This window comes from Penicillium pulvis (genome assembly GCF_028828015.1).
Source record: "Penicillium pulvis strain IBT 33274 chromosome Unknown contig_23_segment0_segment0, whole genome shotgun sequence".
Taxonomy (NCBI): Eukaryota; Fungi; Ascomycota; class Eurotiomycetes; order Eurotiales; family Aspergillaceae; genus Penicillium; species Penicillium pulvis.
This window is the reverse complement of record NW_026643075.1, coordinates 546,296-566,830: the sequence shown is the minus strand read 5'-3', so window position 1 is coordinate 566,830 and position 20,535 is coordinate 546,296. Positions and strand designations below refer to the sequence as shown.

Sequence of the window (20,535 nt, the reverse complement as noted above, 5' to 3'; positions counted from 1 at the left end):
ACTATTTTGGACGAAGCCCAGCGCTCGGCAATCTTTGACCAGTGGCTAGAGATTGGCCCGCAGGGCTTGCTCAGGTATTTTGTATGCGGTTAGTGAGGGTGCTCAACTAATTTGTGGGTTTCACTCAAAAAGCTCCTAAACCCCGGAGTGTACTGTAAGTAGTCTACTGGAAGCGTGCACTTATACAAGGAGAGTATAATACAAGCTCTAGTCGTCGAATTGTTAATTTAAAAATTATTGCATTTACTATGTGGTTTGGGGGTGTCCGAGTCGCTAGTGAAATACATTAACTAGTTATGCCAATGCTTTCATAATTACTAATCCCGAGCATCGGCTGAACGTTTCAGGAAAAGCCGAAGTTTACCCGTCTGAGTTTACCTTTACTTGTCCATAATCTACGAATGGAAAGGAGATAGACTTGAACATTGGTGTATCATTTCATTGATATTCATAGCTGTTTCGCGTTTAACTAGTTCGATTGACATCATGACTTCATCATAGCTGACTAGGCCCACGAGCAGATCCTTCCTGCACCAGAACCAAATCGAGCAGCTGCTCCAATGCTTGAGATCTACCCGTCGTCTCAACATCTACCTTATTACCCCGGATGACCTCTAGCAGCTGCATCCGAGTAACAACCATGGCAAAGTCAGCCACGTTCTCCTTCGCATCTCGTAGTTGATCCGCGGTCAGCAGCTGGCGCCGGGTAAGAACTCCATTGTTCAAAATCACCCGCCACTTTTCCTTCACGTCCGTGACATCAAAATCAATAACAAACGATAATTCTGCTGCCTTTTGTCCATCCACTTGCACAGACATAACCTCGAACCACTGGTCGATGCTCAGCTTCTCGCCAAGTTGTGTCCGACCACCTGCGACCATACCAGCCTTGGCACCATTGCGAAGCTCTTGGGCGCTGGTCAGGTAGAAGTTGCGCCATGTTGCATTCTCTGATCCGAATCCCAGAGCTTCGTACGCAGAAGCAAGAAGTAATTTGGCCCGTTTTTCTGGATTTTCTGGGTTTGCGGCCACGGCATGCGCTAAGATGGTTGCTGCGAATCGGCTGTCGCCTCTCTGGATGAATGTCTCGGCCTTGTCACATAAACCATCAACACCGCCAAAGCACTCCACATAGCGCTGTCCCTCTTCCGTGGGTGGGTACTTCCACAGGTTCTCGGGACGCCCATCGAACCAAGTCATGTATTTTTGGTAGATACCCTATAACCATTAGCTGAGATCTTACCAGGACATGACAGTTACATACCTTCACATTATGGCTCAAAGATCCATAGAACCCGCGACAATGCCAGGCCCTCGAGATCGCCGGAGGAAGCTGCATGGTTTCCGCAATCTCAATACCGGTCATACCCAAATTCATCATTCGAACGGTCTGATCATGCAAATATCCGTACAAATCTCTTTGCTCCTCAAGCCTTGTAACGAGCTCCTTGCGGCCCCAAGTCGGCCAGTTATGACTTCCAAAAAGCACATCTGAATCCCGTCCAAACATAACAATTGCTTCATCCAGGTATCCAGACCAAGCCTTCGCATCCCGCACCTGCGCACCCCGCAGCGTAACGATATTGTGCATGCAATTTGTCGCTGTCTCAGGGATACAGAGTGCCTTGTAATCAGGGAAGAAGAAGTTAATCTCGGCAGGCGCTTCGGATCCAGGAACCATCTGGAAGACAATCTTCACGCCGTCCACTTCGTGTACTTCACCCGTTTCTTGGATGAGCAGGTTCGGCGGGATAAGACTTGTCGTTCCGACACTCGATCCCATTCCGAGACCAGTGCCGATTTGACCTGTCGCGCAGCGGGGTAGTGCATTTCCGTACATGCGTGCGCCGCGCTTGCGCATTGCCGGTCCAGCGAGAATGCTTTCGCTCATGATAGCTTCAAGGAAACCCTCCGGTGCGATGATGGGAATGTCGGCGTCTTGGGCAATTACTCCGCCAGCGCCCATGTAGTGGTCTCCATGCGAGTGGGAGTAGATCATGCCTGTGACTTTCTTGCCCTTTCCGCGGTGCTCTTGGTACAAAGCCAAGCCGGCGGCGGCACATTCACATGATACTAAGGGGTCAATGATGATGATTCCCTCTTTGCCTTCTACGATCGTCATGTTTGATAGATCGTAGGCGCGGACATGGTAAATTCCTTCGCAGATCTCGTATAGTCCATGTTTGGAGTTAAGTTGACCTTGGCGCCAGAGATTGGGGTGCGCTGTCGGCGGGCATTCGGCTTTCATAAAATCGTATGCATCAATGTTCCATACTATTTTTCCCGTGGCATCTTTGATGATGCCGGGTTCCAGTGCAGCAATGAAGCCCCGGTCAGTCGCTTCATGATCAGCTCGATCTTCAAAGGAGGGGTTTGCTGCCATTGTCAAAGGCTTTCTGCGAGAATATAACACGTGTAAAGAGATAATTTTTCGAATTGGCTAGAAGTTTTGGAAAAATATATACGTCAACGTGGGGCTTCAAATTGCCGAGAATTCAGCATATTAGCTCCGACTCCATGTTCCGGCCGGGAGATCTGTTCTGTCAAGCGGGCCACTTTAACAATTTAAGCTTTCGGCAACCTTGGAGTGACCGTTCTATAGCCATAATCCCATCGCAGTGCGTTTAAAGATTTCCGGGGTCAAATTATCTTCTTAATTGCCCATTCTTCATCACTGCATCAGTTGCAAAAGCTGCGAATCCTCATCCGATAACACTCGAGCTTATCTTCATTGCGCTTAGTTCCGAAATAAGCTCCACCCACACTTTGACGACATAAAGCTTCCCGCGCACGCCATCACGGCTGGACCACTCAGCCTTAACACCGGCTAAACGATTAGTGAATTCCAAGATAAAGAGATTAAGTTCACTGCATTATTTTATCTGGGCCACGCATCGGACGTAATCCCAAAAGGATCATAATTTCAAACCTGGAATCACTCCTGCCAGCTTTACAACCACATCAGACAAACTACGAGTCTAATGAGAGTGAAGCGACTAATTACCATGTTCCTGACTAAATCTGTTCTGCCGAGCCGGCCACTTAACCTTCCGGCAACCATAGAACGACCCTTCAGTAACCGTAGTTCCTTCACGGCCCCTTCCCCTCAAACATTAAAATATACTATTTTATCTCTTGATTTTCCTCGTGGCATAATTATCATAAACCACGAATCCCGACCTAATACAATCGATCTTACGATCTGCATTGCGTTTAGTCTCAAAATAAGCTCCACTCTTATTTGACGACATCAAGCTTTCCGGGCACGCCATTATTCGCCATCACGGCTAGACCACGTACGTTGACATCGACAAAACAATTAGGAAAAGATAAAGAGTAAATGTTCCTGCATAAATTTTATCTCGACCACACACCAAATCCATATTCACATTCGAAATGCCTGTCCATTCAGAAAAAATGGTCGCCTCAGACGTGGAAGCGCCATTGCCGGCTTTGTCCCAATATCAGACGAACTATGAGGATGAAAAGGTCGATTTTCTTGTGCAGGAAGATCCCGATGCTGATGAGGAATACACGCTTGCTGAGCAGCGAAACATTATTCATAAGGTTGATAGGAGGTTACTTATTTTGCTGGGGTTGATGCAAGCGGTTTCATTTTTGGATCGGGCGAATATCTCCAATGCGGCAGTTGCAGGGTAGGAACCTCTGTAGTGATATGCTTGTTTGGAAGAATCTGACATTTTACAGGATGGAAGCGCAATTAGAACTGGGTGTTGGGACACGTTATGTATGTTTATCTACCTGTTATACATGTGGACGATGGCTAACTATTATCCTTACTAGTCCATCATTTTACTTGTTTTCTTCGCCCCTTATATCGTCCTCCAATTCCCAGCTTCGATCGCCGTTCGCAAAGTTGGACCTCGTCTTTTCCTATCCACAATTGTTTTCCTCTGGGGTATTGTGATGATTGTATGTACCAGTGTCCTTACCTGTGAATCTAACTAATGAGGACAGTGCTTCGCATTCGTCCAATCCTGGAAAGCCCTCATCCCCCTTCGAATGATCATCGGTGCTCTCGAGGCAGGCTGCTTCCCCAGTCAATACTATCTCATTTCTGCTTGGTACTCTAGATGTACGTATCTAGTTTTCAAATCTTTATGTTCCGCGCTTACACCCTCCAGATGATCTTTTCAAGCGAACCTCCGTTTTCTACCTCATCGGCGTCTTCGGATCCGCTATCTCGGGTGTCCTGGCACTGGGATTTTCCAAAATGGATGGATTGGGCAACTATGCTGGCTGGCGATGGATCTTCATCATGGAAGGAATTTTAACCTGTCTGATCGGACTCGCCGGATACGTGTTCATGGTTGATTTCCCCGAACAAGCGCACAAGGCATGGGGATTTCTTACCGAGCGCGAAAGCGCATACATCACCCGTCGCATCAACCGTGACCGTCAAGATGCCGGACTGGATAAATTCTCATTTTCCAAATTCCTCAAGCCGGCTCGCGATCTGAAAGTTTGGGGTTTCGCCTTGATCTTCCTGTGAGTACCACCCAGCTCCCCCCCCATCTCAAATACAAAAAGGGACAACTTTCTAATTCCAGGTTGTTTAGATGCACAACAATGCAGGCATACTCGATCGGCTACTTCCTCCCTATCATCCTCGAAGACGAGATGGGTTTCTCCAAAGCAGCCACCCAAGGTCTCAGCACACCCCCCTACATCATCGCCATGATCCTCATGTTCGTTCAGGGCTGGTTGAGTGATAAATTCCAGCTCCGTTTCCCAGTGCTTTATTTCAACGCCATGATCTCCATAATTGGTCTCTGTCTTATGGTCTGGACATCTACGGCGGGTGTACAGTATTTCGGTGCTATTCTTGTGACAAGTGGTTCCAGCGCCAATCTACCGACCGTCATGGTGTTCCAGGCGAATAATATCCGTGGCGCTTGGAAGAGAGCATTCTGTAGTGCTAGTATGATTGGACTTGGTGGAACGGGTGGAATTGTTGGAAGTCTTGTTTTCCGGTCGCAGGATGCGCCGAAGTATCTGCCTGGCATTTATGCCTGTTTAACGTGAGTTCCTGTATCGTTCTGTCATGCATCGATGTCTGAATACTAACTTCCCTTTGCAGGGCCAACGGAATTATTCTCCTCCTGACGACCCTTTTGGTTGTTTATTTCTCCTTGCAGAATAAACTGGCCAATCGGGGGATGGTTGTTATCGAGGATCTACCCAGCTTTAGGTATGCACTCTAAGCCCTGGAGGCGGAGGCATAACGATATCTATTTTTGCAGTTTATTGAATATTTAGCGATACGGAGTCCATGACAAAAAGCATGGATCAACATATGAATCATTTTTCAGGCCCGAAGAGCCTTCCTAATCAATTCCTACGTTACCCCCGAATCTTGAGTGACCTCAGACCAAAGGTCTGCCCAAACATATCTCCCCTCGTAGTCATTCATCACTTCAAACCAACCCCTTCAGGTTCATAACACTAACACTAACCAAGTTGTCCGTCGTGCTAGCCGAGTCACCACCTCCAGTAAGAACCAACCAGTTTCCTTCTCCCTCCAGAACCCTCAGAGACCGCGAATAAGCAGCAACCTCCGGCGAACTGATCTTTGTCCACTCGCCCTTTCCAAGTGCCTTGTTCACAAAGATGGAAGAGGACGACTGTCCATTTGCAATGATAGTCCCGTGCTTACCCCCGTAAGCTGTCCAGACTACATAAGGCGCAGATGTGGGCTTCGTGCCATCTGTGGCGATCAATTCGACTCCTTCGGCCGAGTTGAAGTCCAGCGGGTTTGAGGATAGGCGGTAGTAAACGGGGAATGAGTAGGATGATGTGTTGAAGAAAGAGCCGTACTCATACATGAAGATATATTGTCCGTTCGGGAGCTTTGACTGTTAGTATTGGGCGAACTGGGGTGGATGAATGATATACGCACCTTTGCGACTGTTGGCATTCCAGGGCGATCGGTGTACGTGGGGTAGGCGCTGTACTTATTAGCCATGATTAATAAAAAGAAGTAGCTGGATATAGTTCATACACATCATCGACAACCGGCCCCCACTTCTTTAGATCAGACGAAACTTGATGAACCAGTTTCTGTCCGTAAGTGGTATTATCGCGTTGATCCGAGTAGTAGCAGATCAATTTTCCATTGCTGTTGGTCCAATTAGCAATATTCTAACTGTCAGCTCCAGGATTGTCAACCCACTAAGCCATAAGGAACGGCTCCCAAACAGGCGTCAAACCGTTATCGGGCAACGCCTCACCACCACTAGCAATGTGGCTCACAAACTCCCAGGTCAGTCCCTGATCATGCGAAGCATATAACTCAATATGCGTGGTAGAGAGGTCCTCTGGGATACTATTTCCGGCTAGCAAAAGGGTTCCCGCCTTGAAAGAGCCGATAGATTCCGTGAGATAGTATAGGAACGGCTGGTAGCGCAGTCCATATCCGTTCACTTTGTCAGTAACGTTGGAGTACGCAGACCAGGTTTTACCATAGTCTTTTGAGCGGTAAATTGGGAAGTAGACTAGCGGCGGCTCGGGGGAATAGTTTTCCCATGTTGAGAGGAGGTCGCCATTTGGTAGCTCAATTGTGCGGGCATACAGAGTTCGGGGAAGATTGTAGTCTGTTGGTGGGTCGAAGATTGTAACGTCGGATAAGGCTGAGGGGGATGGGGACTTTAGAGACGCAGCAGCAGCTGTTACAGCGAATGTGAATATGTGGGAGAGCTTCATTCTGGATTATGTCAATCTGTGGTAACTTGAATGAATTGAATTGCCTCATGACGGGAGCAGGTCATTTATGTACGCATTTGCGGTTATATTGTAGATGCGGTTGGCAGATCGGCCAAGCTTCCAAGGTTCTATCCCGCCGGGATTGTTCTTTTTCTGGACTCGTCAGGACATCTGGGGACAAGTGTGGTTTAGCCGGGGTATTTCCATCAATCGCGGGTCTTCTGAGCCACCTCCGCTTAATGGTATGATGAAAGGCAATATTTCTCCTAACAATATTTACCGAGGAACAAGAAGATTGACTTTATTTACCTTGGTCGGGCTCCGTGATGTCCGAGTGTTTGTTTTTGTGGGGATGAACCCCGCAAATATTCCGTTTTCGTGGAATCTGTTTGCTTTGAAGTGGAGCTTTTCAACAATCGAGATAAGATGACGAGTCTACATAAATGAATCAAATTGCTAGAGTTGGATGCATATATGGATATGAATCATCAGGAATTCATTACATGACACCATTGACTGAGGAGATCATATCAAAACTTCTACGTAAACAAACGAAACGAAACACGAAGCCAGGCGATGGCTGACATGCAAAGAAACTCGCTATTCGCCTACGACAGGATGCACACTTGATCAACCGCCAGGAGAACATGCAGAAAAAAAAAAGGAAGATCCAGCTTTCCCGGCCGCACTAGCCGTAAATCTTCGCCGTTTCAAATGTCTGTATCTTTTCCACTGCAGATTCGGAGAAGACGAAGAGACCAGACCTAAGAGACATGGTCCACGAGGGTAAGTGTGAACGCGATGAGGGAGGAACTACCGGATCTTGAGAGGTACCCAAACGGGAGCCCAGACGCTTTGTTCAATACCTAAAACCAACCTGCGGGTACGACTTTGCTGCCCATTACCGCGGGTAACAGGTAACCCGCGTGTCCTGCCGAGACCTAGGAGCCGCATTGCCTAGTCAATTACACCTTGTATGGGAGAAATGAAGCCAATGGCCAATTATTTAGGGCTACTAGTTCTAATCATAATAGTCACTATTTTCCTTTCAATATCTTGCTATATAAATCAACCTTATTAAAAGAAAATCACAAGGGCTGCATTAATCGGAGATCTGTAGTATGGATTTGGTTAAGCATCAATATCCCCCAGCTATTGCGACCTTATCTCGCTATGACCATTGTCGCATCCATTGGATCAGACCATTCTTGTGCTTCGGGCCTTCCTTAGTGGGTATGGTTATCGAGATATTTCCAATCGAAAATTGATGCTAAGCATTGACGCTAAGCTTCGCCTACCTTGATTTATCGCAACTGATGTATAAGGGGTCAATGCCACACCAGGTCTCGACGCGGAAAATATTATCATCCGAAGTCTGGAATATGAAGAGGAAGACTTTGCATATACCCCTATCGGCATGATCTGCTTACACTTTCATCTATGAAATGCTCCTGTGCCAAGTCTTTACGGATTTGCCCATCGTAAGACGTAAGCTAGTTATATGCATGAAATGAGGAAAACACGCCTCAATGCCCGATCTTGAACTCGTGTCTGAGATTGATGGCACGTGCGATCTCTCAATCTTTCCAGTTCTCTAGTGGGGGCGCTTTTTGACTCAAAAAGTAACGCGGCACCGCCCGCCCGAAAGTCCGTGTGAAAAAATTGATGAACATCCGTGATACCCGTGAATAACCTTGGAAGGGCCCTTCAAATGTAATGAATAGGGGGGAAAGGAGTTGACATTCCAAAACTTCGTAGTGAGTGCCTATTAGCCTGCTACGCGATGATTGGATTCTCGGACGAACTAACGTTTCTAGATTTTTAGATCCATACATAGTCTTTTTTCCCTGGCCTGTTTTCCCCACTGCTTCATTAGCGAGCTCCAAATTTCTTCAAAAATGGAAAAGGAAAGGACTTTAAATTTTGGTTTATATATATTGCACCCGCGGAGTTTGAAACTGGATTCATCTCCTACGCTGAAATCATCCTCAAATAAAGATTTCCATGTTGGACAAGATCAAACATGCAGTACCAGTTCTTCGCTCTCCTCTTTCCGGCCATAACCCTTGCTATCCAAGATGTGCCATCCACATACTCTGAATCGAATGCCGAATCTAGCTATTATGCTGAAGTCGAAGCTATTTTACCTACCTATCCCAGTTGGTATGAATCAGTCATGGAGACGGCTATTCCAACTACATGGGAGATGAAATACATGAGCGACCTCACGTTCGCCGAAAGTGTGGAAGAAGCGGAGCTTTCGGGAACCATGCCGGCTTGGTGGTCTAGCCTGCCCAGTGATGTCAAGTACCTGTACACCAGTGAGCAGGCGGTATTCGAATCCAAGGCGTCTACTATTACATTTCCTATGCCTGCCACCATTACCTCTTCCTCCGGCTCATCTGCCACGTCCACATCCGATGTCACTGAGACTCCCACGTCCACTGGCGGTGCTCCTGCTGCTACTGGGGGCTTCATAATAGGCATTGCTGGTGCTGCTGGTATCCTAGGCCTTGCTCTTGTTCTATGAAAGAATTAGTTGCCTAGTGTGTTATAGATTGGACTATTAGTACTGGGCAGGATCACTGAGTATGAATTCGTGCTCACGTTTACTCAAGAAGCCCGAGCCTGAGCGCCCTCATAAAAGCGGCAGCCAGTAGCCCAGCCAGCAAGGCCCCACGTGTCTATATAGATGCATATTGCAGGAAGTGGACCAAGGAGCAGTCTCATTGAGCGCTACTTCAACTATCAAAGCCTCTCGTCTGTGGTGGGAGTGCGCAGGGCCTCGAAATCATTAGGGCGAGAATAAATTCAAAATGAAGAGCGTCTGTACCTGCATCCGCAATTTGATTGCTACAAATGACCACCCTAAACTAAGACAAAAGCCAGACTCCAAAGATCTAAAACAGAGAGCCCGAAGTGATGAGAGGGACGTTTACGCCCATAGAAGTCAATACAAGAAACTCACGCAAAATAAGATTGAGATGGTCATGCCAGAATGGAACAAAAAAAGACCGAACAATGATCATGAATACCTAAAATGCAAGGAATGGCACAGTTGATGGAAGAGAAAGAACGGGATGCTCAGTCATGCCCGTAAATGGAAGCTCGAGGGAGTTGTAGGCGCTATACATGGACATTTGTCGCTGATTCGGTATGATTGTAAATAGAAGGTCACAGAAAAAGAAATCAACAGTAACCTAAGTTAATGAAGTGGAATGGTTCAGGCCCGAAATTTGACGAGCGTGAGATGCAGATTATGTATTAATGCTGGAGGAAAAGTGGTGCGGTGCGTGCAGTGTGGGATATCATGGTCAAAACGTCAAAGATAGGGAATGGGATATGCATCGTAACATAAATGCTTCGAGGAGGTTCAATTCACGGAGGTAAAGGTTTTCAATCAGAAAATGGTAAATCGCTTTTGCTTTGCTTTGGTGACATCTAGATCTTATCAGCGTCATGCTTCGTTATACCATCTGTGGATGAAAAGTACTTACCCTGCCCTTGGTTGCTTTTGTCCCTCTGGAAACGACCTCCACTGCGAGTAGTCATTGCAGCGCTCGCGCCATCGGCGGCAGCTCGGATTGCAGCAATGCGTAACTTGGCACGCTCGTCACCTTGGTCGGCAGCTTTGACATACCAAACATTCGCCTCGAGCGGATCACGTCGGCAGCCCATTCCCATTTCGGTAAAGTATCCGACGGCGTATTGGGCCTTTACAAGACCTAGAGAAAATGACAGTTAGAGACGATTATCTTCTAATAAATGTGGGTACCTACCAAGATTGGCTGCCCGTCTAGCCCACTCATAGGCCTCATCCTCATCCTTCCCAAGGACCGGCTCCGCACCAACCATATACCACGCACACAATGCCATCATAGCAAGAGGATGTTCATGCTGGGCAGCAGCAGTGTAGAAATGGATACTCAGAGCAGGGTCACGAGGGCAGTTCAGCTTGCCGTGCTCGTAGGCATCACCTAGTCGGTAAGATGCCTCCACGTGACCCAGCTCCGCAGATTTGGTGAACAACTGTGCTGCGTAGGAAACATCCTGGAACACATCATCTCCGAAACCCGTCTCATGAAGTAAGCCGAGCTCATATGGAGCCGAGTTATATTGCATATCGGATGATTCGGTAGCACGCTTCATCCATTTGATTCCCTCTCGGTAACGCTTGCCCAGTCCCATGTCACCTGCCAAACACGCCTTAGCCATGCGAGACATTGCACCAGGATGGTTCTTCGAAGCAGCCTGTCGGTAGAATTGGACTGCCCGACCACCATCTGGCCTTGTTCCCCAGCCAAACTCGTAGCACAGAGCTGTGCGATAACAAGCTTCCACGTGGCCGTGTTTGCTGGCGGCGACAAAGAGCGAAAATGCTCGGTCGTGGTCTTCTTTTCCCTTGTTGAATAGTCCAGACGCATACCCATCACCCAAGTAGTATTGTGCAAAAGGAAAGCTGCGGTCCGCAAGACGTTGAAGAATGGACTTCGATTCCCGAAGCAGCCGGGCCCGCGTGATGGAGTTTGAGTCTTCGAGATCCACATTGGGCATTTCACGCATGGAGCTGATCATGAAAACTGCAAATTCGTACTGCACGCCTGGTGAATCTGTTTTCTTCACGTTTGCCAGGTACATCTCAAATGTTTCCTTATGGCTTAAGAGGGAAGCATTGTTCCCGACCGATGACCGGAGTTGCGAATTGTCGAATTGGGCCACACTGGGACCAGGCTGGGGGTAGGATGTATTCAACAGATCGAGAAATGAGCTGGAACGGTGATCTGGGGACGCGGTGGAGTTTCTGGATGACGACCGGCCCTGCATGTATGGCGAGGCCGAGAGATTGCGTCGGTGGGCGGCCACACCATCCGATCCAGACGAATATGCCGAAAGAGGGCGAGCAATCCTCGTCCGCTGAACGGCTAGGTTTCCAGTCGAGCCAGACGGGTGATCTTTGAGGTTCATCCCCAAGGTCGAGCGCTTCGCCCCTTGTGTAACCTGTTGCTGTTGGTGGTGATATGTGAGGGGTTCATAGGCATCAGAAACCACGGCCACACTTTCCCAGCTGCCACGAGAGGAGTCAGTCTTTTTGAGAGAGCTTTGGGCGTCATCTTTCAGCGGTGCTTCGCCAACAGACCATGATCCGTTGCTGGCGGGTGGTCCATATGCATGGGACTGAGGAGATGGCGCCTGTGAGTCTGTCCGTGGAGGATATGTAATGTCCCAGTGTTGATCCGGGGTCGACTCTCTCAGTGACATGTGCGCGAACTCCGGTAGCTCAATCTTTGGTGTTCCAGGGCCATTGGGAATATTCTCGATGGGAACACTAGAAGCCTGGGGTAGTTGAACTCCACTGTCGATCTTGACTGGGGAGCGGGGTGAGTTTTGAACCACCGGGGATTCATCATTGTCGGTAATAACTGAGACAGCCGGTCGGATGAAGTTCAAGCTCTGTGGACGAGTCGGGATCGTTCGTGGAGTGGCTTTGGAGTTGTGCGCAGATAGCGGCGGAGGAGAGTCCCGGAGATAAGCTGGGGGAGGTGAGGGTAAAGGGTGGCCGCCGTGTGCCACCGAATAAGCCATTTTCAAGCTAATGTGTCGATCAAAGCGAGTGTGCAAATTTCAGGCGAACTATGCGAATACTACAAAGACATGAGAGTTGCAGCTGATTTTTTTTTGGGAAGACGTATTGAATAAAGTCCAGAGAGCTGTGAGGCGGTGGAGCACAAGTCGGGTAGCCCCAGTGTGGACCACAAAGGCAAGTTAATGTTAAAGGGGAAGGACTTCTAGGTAAAAGGAAAAATGACGACCATGTCGGTAATGAAGGTTTTAAGAGGGGAAGGTGTTTCAGCCAACGAGAAAGAACTTAAGAGCCTAGTAACTTCCAAGAGAAAAAAAAAAGGGTAAAAAGGGTTCGAATCCCCACTTGATCGCTAGTTTACTCCTTGAAGGGTCAGCCTATTGACTTTCGCCGTGCTTTAGGATTACGTGCTATTCAGGTATTTATCGGAGTTTCATCTCTTATGCGCTTGTGAATCATTGTTTTCTATGTTTATTCCTATATAGCGGGGGAGCTATTAATATACTGATTTTTTCGGGGATCTTTTACGCGCGCCGTATTGTGTCTTGGCTCGTATTGACAGAGAAGCTAAAAGAGCAATGCCACTGTCCCACGTATGATCCACTGGCTCCACCTTGGAACACGCGGAGTCATTCTGATCTTCAACAGCTGTAAAGTTCGGTACATATATTCTCGGCCGCCTCCAAGCCTTAACACGAGAATGCCTGCCACCTGGCTACATATACGAACCGATTTTACCTGTCGCTCTTTTTGTCTTTCCTTTATTTTCTGAGCCTCCAGCTCTCATGCTAGCAAGCCATTGCCGCCCTATCATCATGCCTCGGTGGAGCCCTCGAATGATCGAACCTCATCGGCGGGGACGGGACGCTGGGGCAGCATGCTAGTTACCAACGGGGCCTTGGGTGCATCCCACTAAAGGTATGGCGAACCACACTTTGCCGGTATCTCCGGCCTATCTTACCAGGTGAGTCCGGTTTTCGCTACACTGGAACCCGGACAATCACAGTTCGAGATTTCCCTGGTGAAAGATGACACCATTTCTATATTTACCTATAGTGAGCTAGGTTTGGCTTAGGCACCCGTCATTGGGTACATCTATGTTTTTTTTTTTTTTGTTTTCACTAATTGATTTGATTCAATTGAGTTATATCCGCACGGCCCGTCGTTCGGACCTTCAATAATGAATGGGCTCGATAGTGCTCCTTGCTGGCGAACTAGTGGGCTCCACGGAGTACGGAGACGTTGCTAAAGCTACATAATTCCATATTATCATCTTGATGACAGAATACCGGTTTCTGGCTGCTTACCGGTCTCCCTCGCGGCTGGCGCATACCAGCGCCACTAGCCAGGTATGTCTACACCGATCTGATCTCTGTCAGATGCACATTCCAGTCCGAACGAACGTGGGCATGGCTCCCATGCGCTGCACAGGCCGACCATCGCACAAGGGATGGTGGATTCCTAGCAGATCCGAACTTGACCTGGAGACTCGGTTGGATCATATACAGAACCATCAGAAAGTCCATAATATTTCCAGTTCTTGTATGGATCATTTTTATGTCGAGTCGTTCAGTTGGTGTAGACCCGCTGTGATCGTCCGCCATTTCGATCTACGGTGCACTGTGCACGGGCTTTTGACCCCTGATCCAGGACAGGGATTCTCTTTCATGAACTGCAGGGCTCATCGTCTTCACGATGCCTTGAATTTGATAGATCTCACGACGGTGCTTCAACCGGCATTGCATAAAAAAAATATATCTGTAAGGCGGGAATGATTGTTAGGATATTGAATACCCCTCGAGTCGTACTTCTGGTTATGGACTGAGCGGTGGCGATTAAATGTGACAAAGCATATGTATACCGTACTCTGCAGGGTCCTTGTGGCTCACTTATAGAGCTTGGCATAATATCACTAACTCACTTTATGAAAAGGTGTCAACAGTCGGATTGATTTCGTGTATTTTGCCAGTATGGCCAATACCATTGTGCAACCCAAGCGAGACAGGGTACTGTACCAGTGGCGCGATCTGAAAATAGCACGAAATCCAAGAAAAAAAAAGTCGATGACCCCGTGACTGTAAGCAGAGACTAGCAAATTGCTCGGCAGAAGTTCCTTTTCGTCTTAGAATTGAAAGAGAAAAAGTCCGGTTTAAACCTAATGGAGCCAAGTGTCTAGGCATTGTGGACGGTCATTTGCTCCATTTGGTCCCTGACCTCGGGTCTGACCCACTGGTCTATTTGTACCAATCACTGCGGTTGGTTATGTTTTGGCTGATGTGCTTATTGGTGATGCACCCCGGATGCTGCCCCTAGCGACAAATTAATGATTAAGGGGGGAAATTCTCCTCATTGTTCCAAGCGAGGAGCAAGTCACTCAATAGTAAGATTCCGGTACCAAAGGTACTTCGGTACCAAGATCATAAGACCAGTATCGTAGACCTGTTTGGAATAAATCGGGTGGACATCTTTTTGCTCCTGAATTTATTTTTTGTACCAAAGTCACCTTCGTTAATCTGAACCCTTCGGGTCGATCCGCTCGTTTTTGATTCGACGTTCTCGACCCCGTGAGATTGAGTGGACCTTTGTTTATTTCTCCACCGTCGCACCGGCCGACCGCAGCTTGTGACTGTGACGCTCATCGAACTGCCCGACCGTCAAGAATCGAGAGAAACAGACCGACTAAACGCTCTCATCCTCGTCCATTTAGCAGCGTTACCTGCACATACAAAGTACCAGCATCGAAGTTGTGTTCGTGCGGAGATCCGGAAGACAGGCTTTGTTGATCCTCGGATATGCACTAGACAACCAACCAACACAGCGACTTTTTGAACATTCCGAGGCCATTCACCTGCAGTACATGACCGGGACGTACTAAGAAGTGAGTGCGACCAAAATTCCGATACTTATTACCAGAAGAACTAAACCCAGCCCCAATAGCACCATGTCTTTGCCGCAGAGGCCAGGCAAGGCCTCGCCTCGGCGCGAAGAGGTGCGGGCTTTCCGTGAACCCTCAAGGCGGCGTCGCAGGGACACCGACACGGGTGACTACAGCGACAACCCGACTTCCACACCGACTTCCCACCGACATCGTCGCCGACACTCACATGGCCACCGGCGAGCGACCGATACCGACGACGATCGCATGGAGCGGGGCGGCGACGTCAGGCGCAAGAAAAGTCTCATCAAACCCGAACGTCGCCATGTCGACTCCGACCACCCCAATTACCACTATCGCCAGCGGTCGCATCATATGAATACCCACCCATCCACGACCGGAGAGGACCCATTACTCGACCGAGATGGCGAGGCCGAGACGAATAGCTCCAAGAGCATGGACATGAAATCGAGGGAGATGTATGGGCAGGGGAATGTGAATAAAGCGATGGAGCGGGGGCCGAGCCGACAACACTCCAAAAAGAAGAAGAAGAGGTCTTCGCGCCGGATTTCGAAAAAGCCCACCCTCGAGGATAGGAAACGACAAAAGGCTATGGAGGCGGTGCGCCCGCCAGACTTGTGGACCACTTACTGTGCATTGATCAGTTGTTTGGTGCCAGATGTTTTGCTCAGGTGCTGTGGCATGCCGCAGCGAGAACAGCGGACGGCCTGGCGGGAGAAGATCGGCCTTATCAGTATCATTTTGATGATCGCCGCGTTTGTCGGTTTCTTGACTTTCGGATTCACGGCAACTGTCTGTGGAACCACTCCAACGCGATTGAAAATCAACGAGGTCGGCAGTGGTTATATGATCTTCCATGGTCAGGCCTACAACTTGGAGAACTCGGAGCACCCGGCCGCCGAAGGGATTCCTGCGGACACTAATGTTCTATACGATTTACCGCACAAGTATGGTGGTCAGGATGGCAGTTTTTTCTTCCAGGAAGTCAATGGTGCTTGCAAGGGTCTCATCACTGCCGTGGATGGTGGCGGTGTTCCCACCAACTCTAACGGAGATTTAGGATGGTACTTCCCTTGCAATGCTTTCAACCAGGATGGTTCATCCGAGCCTAATAAGACAGACAATTACTACGAGGGATGGGCGTGCCATACCAGCTCCGCTGCTCGGAAACCCTTTTGGAAGCTCAGCCCATCAGGCGATGTGTATTTCACTTGGGAAGACACGAAGAATAAGAGCCGGAACCTCGCTGTGTACTCGGGCAGCGTCCTGGACTTGGATCTTCTGCGCTGGTTCAACACGAGCCAGGTCTCGTATCCTGCCAAGTTCGACCAACTTCGCGAGAATCCAGATGTTCGGGGAGTTGATCTGACTTACTACCTGCAGGGTGGAGATGAGAAGAAGCTTGGACAGTGTTTGACGCAGATCATCAAAGTGGGCAGTATTGACACAGACACCGTGGGATGCATTGCTTCTAAAGTAGTACTCTACGTGTCTTTGATCTTCATTCTGTCCATTGTTGTAGTCAAATTTGCTTTCGCCGTGTTGTTCCAGTGGTTCTTGGCCAAGAAGTTCGCTGCGGATAGGACGAGTATGAGCTCTGATGCCAGGACTCGTAACCAACAGATCGAAGACTGGTCCAACGATATTTACCGACCGGCACCTCGCATACCTGATCCTCCAATTACCGACCGCCTCAGCAAACGTGCCAGCTTCTTGCCGACCACATCTCGTTTCTCCAGCCCATACGTCATGAGTGGATCCACCGGTGCTGGTGGTAAACAACGGTCGAACTATGTAACAATGGCTAGCCAGAACTCGACTTCCCGGCTTATGCCCAGCTCAACCACCACTGGAACCATGTACAAGACGAGTCACAACAGCAGTGGCGGTACTCTGAGTGCGGACAATTCTCGGAATCCTGCAGCGAGCAGGACCAGTTTAATTGGCCCGGGCTCCCACGACCCTGGCTTTTCCACTGTCCCTGATTTCGATGCTCCTGGTCCCGCTGGATTCATTCATGAATCTGTTGTTCCTCAGCCCCCGCCTGAGTGGCAGCCGTTTGGCTACCCTTTGGCGCATGCACTTTGCTTGGTTACATGTTACTCCGAGGGTGAAGAGGGTATTCGGAGTACTCTGGACTCCGTCGCTCTTACTGATTACCCGAACAGCCACAAGACAATTCTTGTCATCTGTGATGGTATCATCAAGGGTAAGGGAGAAGACTACTCCACTCCAGACTTTGTGCTTGGCATGGTGAAAGACCATGTGGTTCCCCCGGATGAGGTTCAACCATTTTCATATGTTGCCGTAGCTACGGGCTCTAAGAGACACAACATGGCAAAGGTCTATACTGGATTCTACGACTATGGTGAGACCTCTATGGTTCCCCCTGAGAAGCAGCAGCGTGTTCCCATGATGGTGATTGTGAAGTGCGGTACCCCTGCCGAATCTACTCAGTCCAAGCCTGGTAACCGTGGCAAGCGAGACAGTCAAATCATCCTCATGTCGTTCTTGCAGAAGGTCATGTTTGATGAACGTATGACTGAGCTTGAGTTCGAGATTTTCAACGGCATGTGGAATGTCACAGGTCTTCCCCCAGACTTTTACGAGGTCGTTCTGATGGTTGATGCCGATACGAAGGTATTCCCCGACAGCTTGACGCACATGGTCTCCGCTATGGTCAAGGACCCAGAGATCATGGGTCTGTGTGGAGAGACCAAGATTGCCAATAAGACCGACAGTTGGGTCACCATGATCCAAGTCTTCGAATACTTCATCTCCCACCACCAAGCCAAATCTTTCGAGTCCGTCTTCGGTGGTGTTACCTGTCTGCCTGGATGTTTCTCCATGTACCGCATCAAAGCTCCTAAGGGTGGCCAGAACTACTGGGTTCCCATTCTAGCCAACCCGGATATTGTGGAACACTACTCGGAGAACGTGGTTGACACCCTCCACAAGAAGAACCTGCTTCTCCTCGGTGAGGATCGCTACTTGACCACCCTTATGCTCAAAACCTTCCCGAAGCGCAAACAAATTTTCGTCCCTCAGGCCGTCTGCAAAACAGTTGTTCCCGACGAATTCATGGTCCTGCTCTCCCAGCGCCGTCGCTGGATCAACAGTACAGTCCACAACCTGTTCGAACTAGTCCTGGTTCGCGATCTATGCGGTACATTCTGCTTCAGCATGCAATTCGTCATCTTCATCGAACTAGTCGGAACACTAGTTCTCCCCGCCGCCATCTCATTCACCATTTACGTCATCATTTCATCCATCGTCAGGAAACCAGTCCAGATTATTCCGCTCGTTCTACTTGGTTTGATTCTGGGTTTACCTGGTGTCTTGATCGTCGTCACAGCTCACCGCCTTGTCTACGTTCTCTGGATGCTTATTTACCTTGCTTCTCTACCCATCTGGAACTTCGTTCTTCCTACCTATGCCTTCTGGAAATTCGACGATTTCAGTTGGGGTGATACCCGGAAGACTGCTGGCGAGAAGGACAAGGGACACGGTGGTGCTGAGGGTGAATTCGACAGCACGAAAATCACGATGAAGCGATGGCGTGATTTTGAAAGAGGTATGCTCTAGTTAAATCGACATCCTTGCTCTCCCGTTTGGTAAATTTAAAACTAACTTTGTTATTCTAGAACGACGACAACGAAACAGCGTCTGGGCTCAACCAAACCTACCCGCCAATGGGTACTCACATCACGACACATATTCAGACTATTAATGAGCGTTCCGTTTCCGTTTATTTTCTTTTTTTCCTCTCTTTAGTGTCAATTTCGACTGTGATCTACTCTCATATCTTACATACCGAATCTCGGGTCAGGCGTTCATGAGCTTTCGTCAATTTTCTTTTCATACCTGGACTTGGTTCTGCACGACTCTACGACCTATATCTTATGTGCATGTGTGCTATTACTATGGGCTTGAGTGTGACTGAAGGTTGCTTTGTTTACCTTTTTACCCTGACTATTCTTCCAAATTGGTTCTATTAATGTACAGTGGGAATTTGAATCAAGTGGGCTGAGCCTTTATGTGATATAAAAGTCTCCTTCATATTTATATTCATTTGCAAGCTTCTGAATGCTTTATTCGTCTATATGCTCTAGGTTATCATTGTGTGCAATGTTGGTGTCCTTAAAGCCCTTCTACCCCGATCTTACGGTTGTCTCGCAATTAGTTCAAGATATTTGATGATGACTCGAGTATCTATAGCATGGTACCAATACCAAGCCTAACATTGGGCTGGTTGTGCTGTAGATACAGGCTTTAGTTCTAGGGGCACTCGGCCAATATGACCAACATAGCAAGGAATACAAGATAATATGGCCGGTTTTCCCAATCGAGTCTGGCGGGATCCCAGTACTGATGTTGTGAAGCTTCATATAATGATCGATCTTGAATGGGATGCACGAGGATCGACATTTCATGCGAACAACATCCAAGATCACCAAAATGTGAATGTTGGGTCTAAAGGGTGATCCTGCGTTTTCTATGACGTTTCGCGTGATTGGTGGATTCATATAAAGTGTGATCTTGGGGTATAAAGTGTGATGCTGGGATGTAAAGTGTGATGTTGGGACGCTCTCAATCTCCTCCTCCCTCCCCCGGATATATATAGCCTCAACTTTTGCTTGTACTCTTTTCATCCTTTTTCCTTCCTCATCACTCCTCCAAAATTTCCAAATTCCACTTTTCATCTTCCATCTTGAACTTCCTTCTTCCTTCTTTCTCTAGCAATTCCGAGCTCCTCTCTTCAGTATCCAAATATCAAGTCCACTTTGAAATTTATTCTTCCTCCTTGCTTTGAAACTTTCACCTTTCAATGCATCTATCAATCTCATCATGTTTGACATCAACTTATGTACATCTTGCCCCTTTGTCAACAAGCTGATCACGCTGATCACCAACCCCTCCAAACTTGCTCTGACGAGTCCAAGGTATCTTTGCAATTTAATTTACTCTGACCGCTCGTTGACCATTTTCAAGCCCTCCCAGATGTCCTTCTCCGGATTGACTCCACAATCCGCTTCCACAACAATCGAATCTGCTGGAAAGCCACTACTTCCTCCTAAGCTTGATCCCTCTTGGAACGCAATGCTTGAATTCGTCACTCTACAATCTGTCCACCTCGCCGGTCCTTCTCGTCCGCCAATGTCCCGTCTAAACAGACAATACCCAGCTTGATCAAAGCTTCATGTCAGGACAAATGCAGCTATATCTGGGCCATTTCCGATATCTTCTCAATGTGGTGTGGAGGCACAAGCCACAGGCTCACAACAACAGGCATGCGGTGGAGAAGCACTGGCCAAAATCGAAACAGAATGGAATG

General features: G+C 48.3%; 6 protein-coding genes across 6 annotated transcripts; 3 read left to right on the top strand and 3 right to left on the bottom strand.

Moving 5' to 3' along the window:
* Positions 1–495: 495 nt before the first annotated feature.
* On the bottom strand, positions 496–2,383 carry N7503_004482 (alkyl/aryl-sulfatase; the record flags this gene model as incomplete). Its single annotated transcript, XM_057064029.1, has 2 exons — positions 496–1,218; positions 1,265–2,383. 2 exons carry the CDS (start codon positions 2,381–2,383, stop codon positions 496–498), a joined length of 1,842 nt encoding a protein of 613 aa, XP_056921772.1.
* Positions 2,384–3,417: 1,034 nt separating this feature from the next.
* Positions 3,418–5,225, top strand: N7503_004481 (uncharacterized protein; the record flags this gene model as incomplete). The annotated part of the gene is made up of 7 exons (XM_057064028.1): positions 3,418–3,656; positions 3,709–3,748; positions 3,805–3,933; positions 3,979–4,096; positions 4,146–4,509; positions 4,581–5,042; positions 5,102–5,225. 7 exons carry the CDS (start codon positions 3,418–3,420, stop codon positions 5,223–5,225), a joined length of 1,476 nt encoding a protein of 491 aa, XP_056921771.1.
* Positions 5,226–5,438: 213 nt separating this feature from the next.
* N7503_004480 (sialidase family protein) lies at positions 5,439–6,723 on the bottom strand (the record flags this gene model as incomplete). Its single annotated transcript, XM_057064027.1, has 4 exons — positions 5,439–5,870; positions 5,921–5,969; positions 6,023–6,139; positions 6,194–6,723. 4 exons carry the CDS (start codon positions 6,721–6,723, stop codon positions 5,439–5,441), a joined length of 1,128 nt encoding a protein of 375 aa, XP_056921770.1.
* Positions 6,724–8,746: 2,023 nt separating this feature from the next.
* On the top strand, positions 8,747–9,627 carry N7503_004479 (uncharacterized protein; the record flags this gene model as incomplete). Its single annotated transcript, XM_057064026.1, has 2 exons — positions 8,747–9,224; positions 9,602–9,627. 2 exons carry the CDS (start codon positions 8,747–8,749, stop codon positions 9,625–9,627), a joined length of 504 nt encoding a protein of 167 aa, XP_056921769.1.
* Positions 9,628–10,123: 496 nt separating this feature from the next.
* chs3 (putative chitin synthase activator (Chs3)) lies at positions 10,124–12,306 on the bottom strand (the record flags this gene model as incomplete). Its single annotated transcript, XM_057064025.1, has 3 exons — positions 10,124–10,164; positions 10,221–10,448; positions 10,503–12,306. 3 exons carry the CDS (start codon positions 12,304–12,306, stop codon positions 10,124–10,126), a joined length of 2,073 nt encoding a protein of 690 aa, XP_056921768.1.
* A 2,939-nt stretch (positions 12,307–15,245) lies between these two features.
* Positions 15,246–18,930, top strand: chsF (chitin synthase CHS3; the record flags this gene model as incomplete). Its single annotated transcript, XM_057064024.1, has 2 exons — positions 15,246–18,774; positions 18,845–18,930. The coding sequence occupies 2 exons, from the start codon at positions 15,246–15,248 to the stop codon at positions 18,928–18,930; spliced, it is 3,615 nt and encodes a 1,204-aa protein (XP_056921767.1).
* Positions 18,931–20,535: the final 1,605 nt, after the last annotated feature.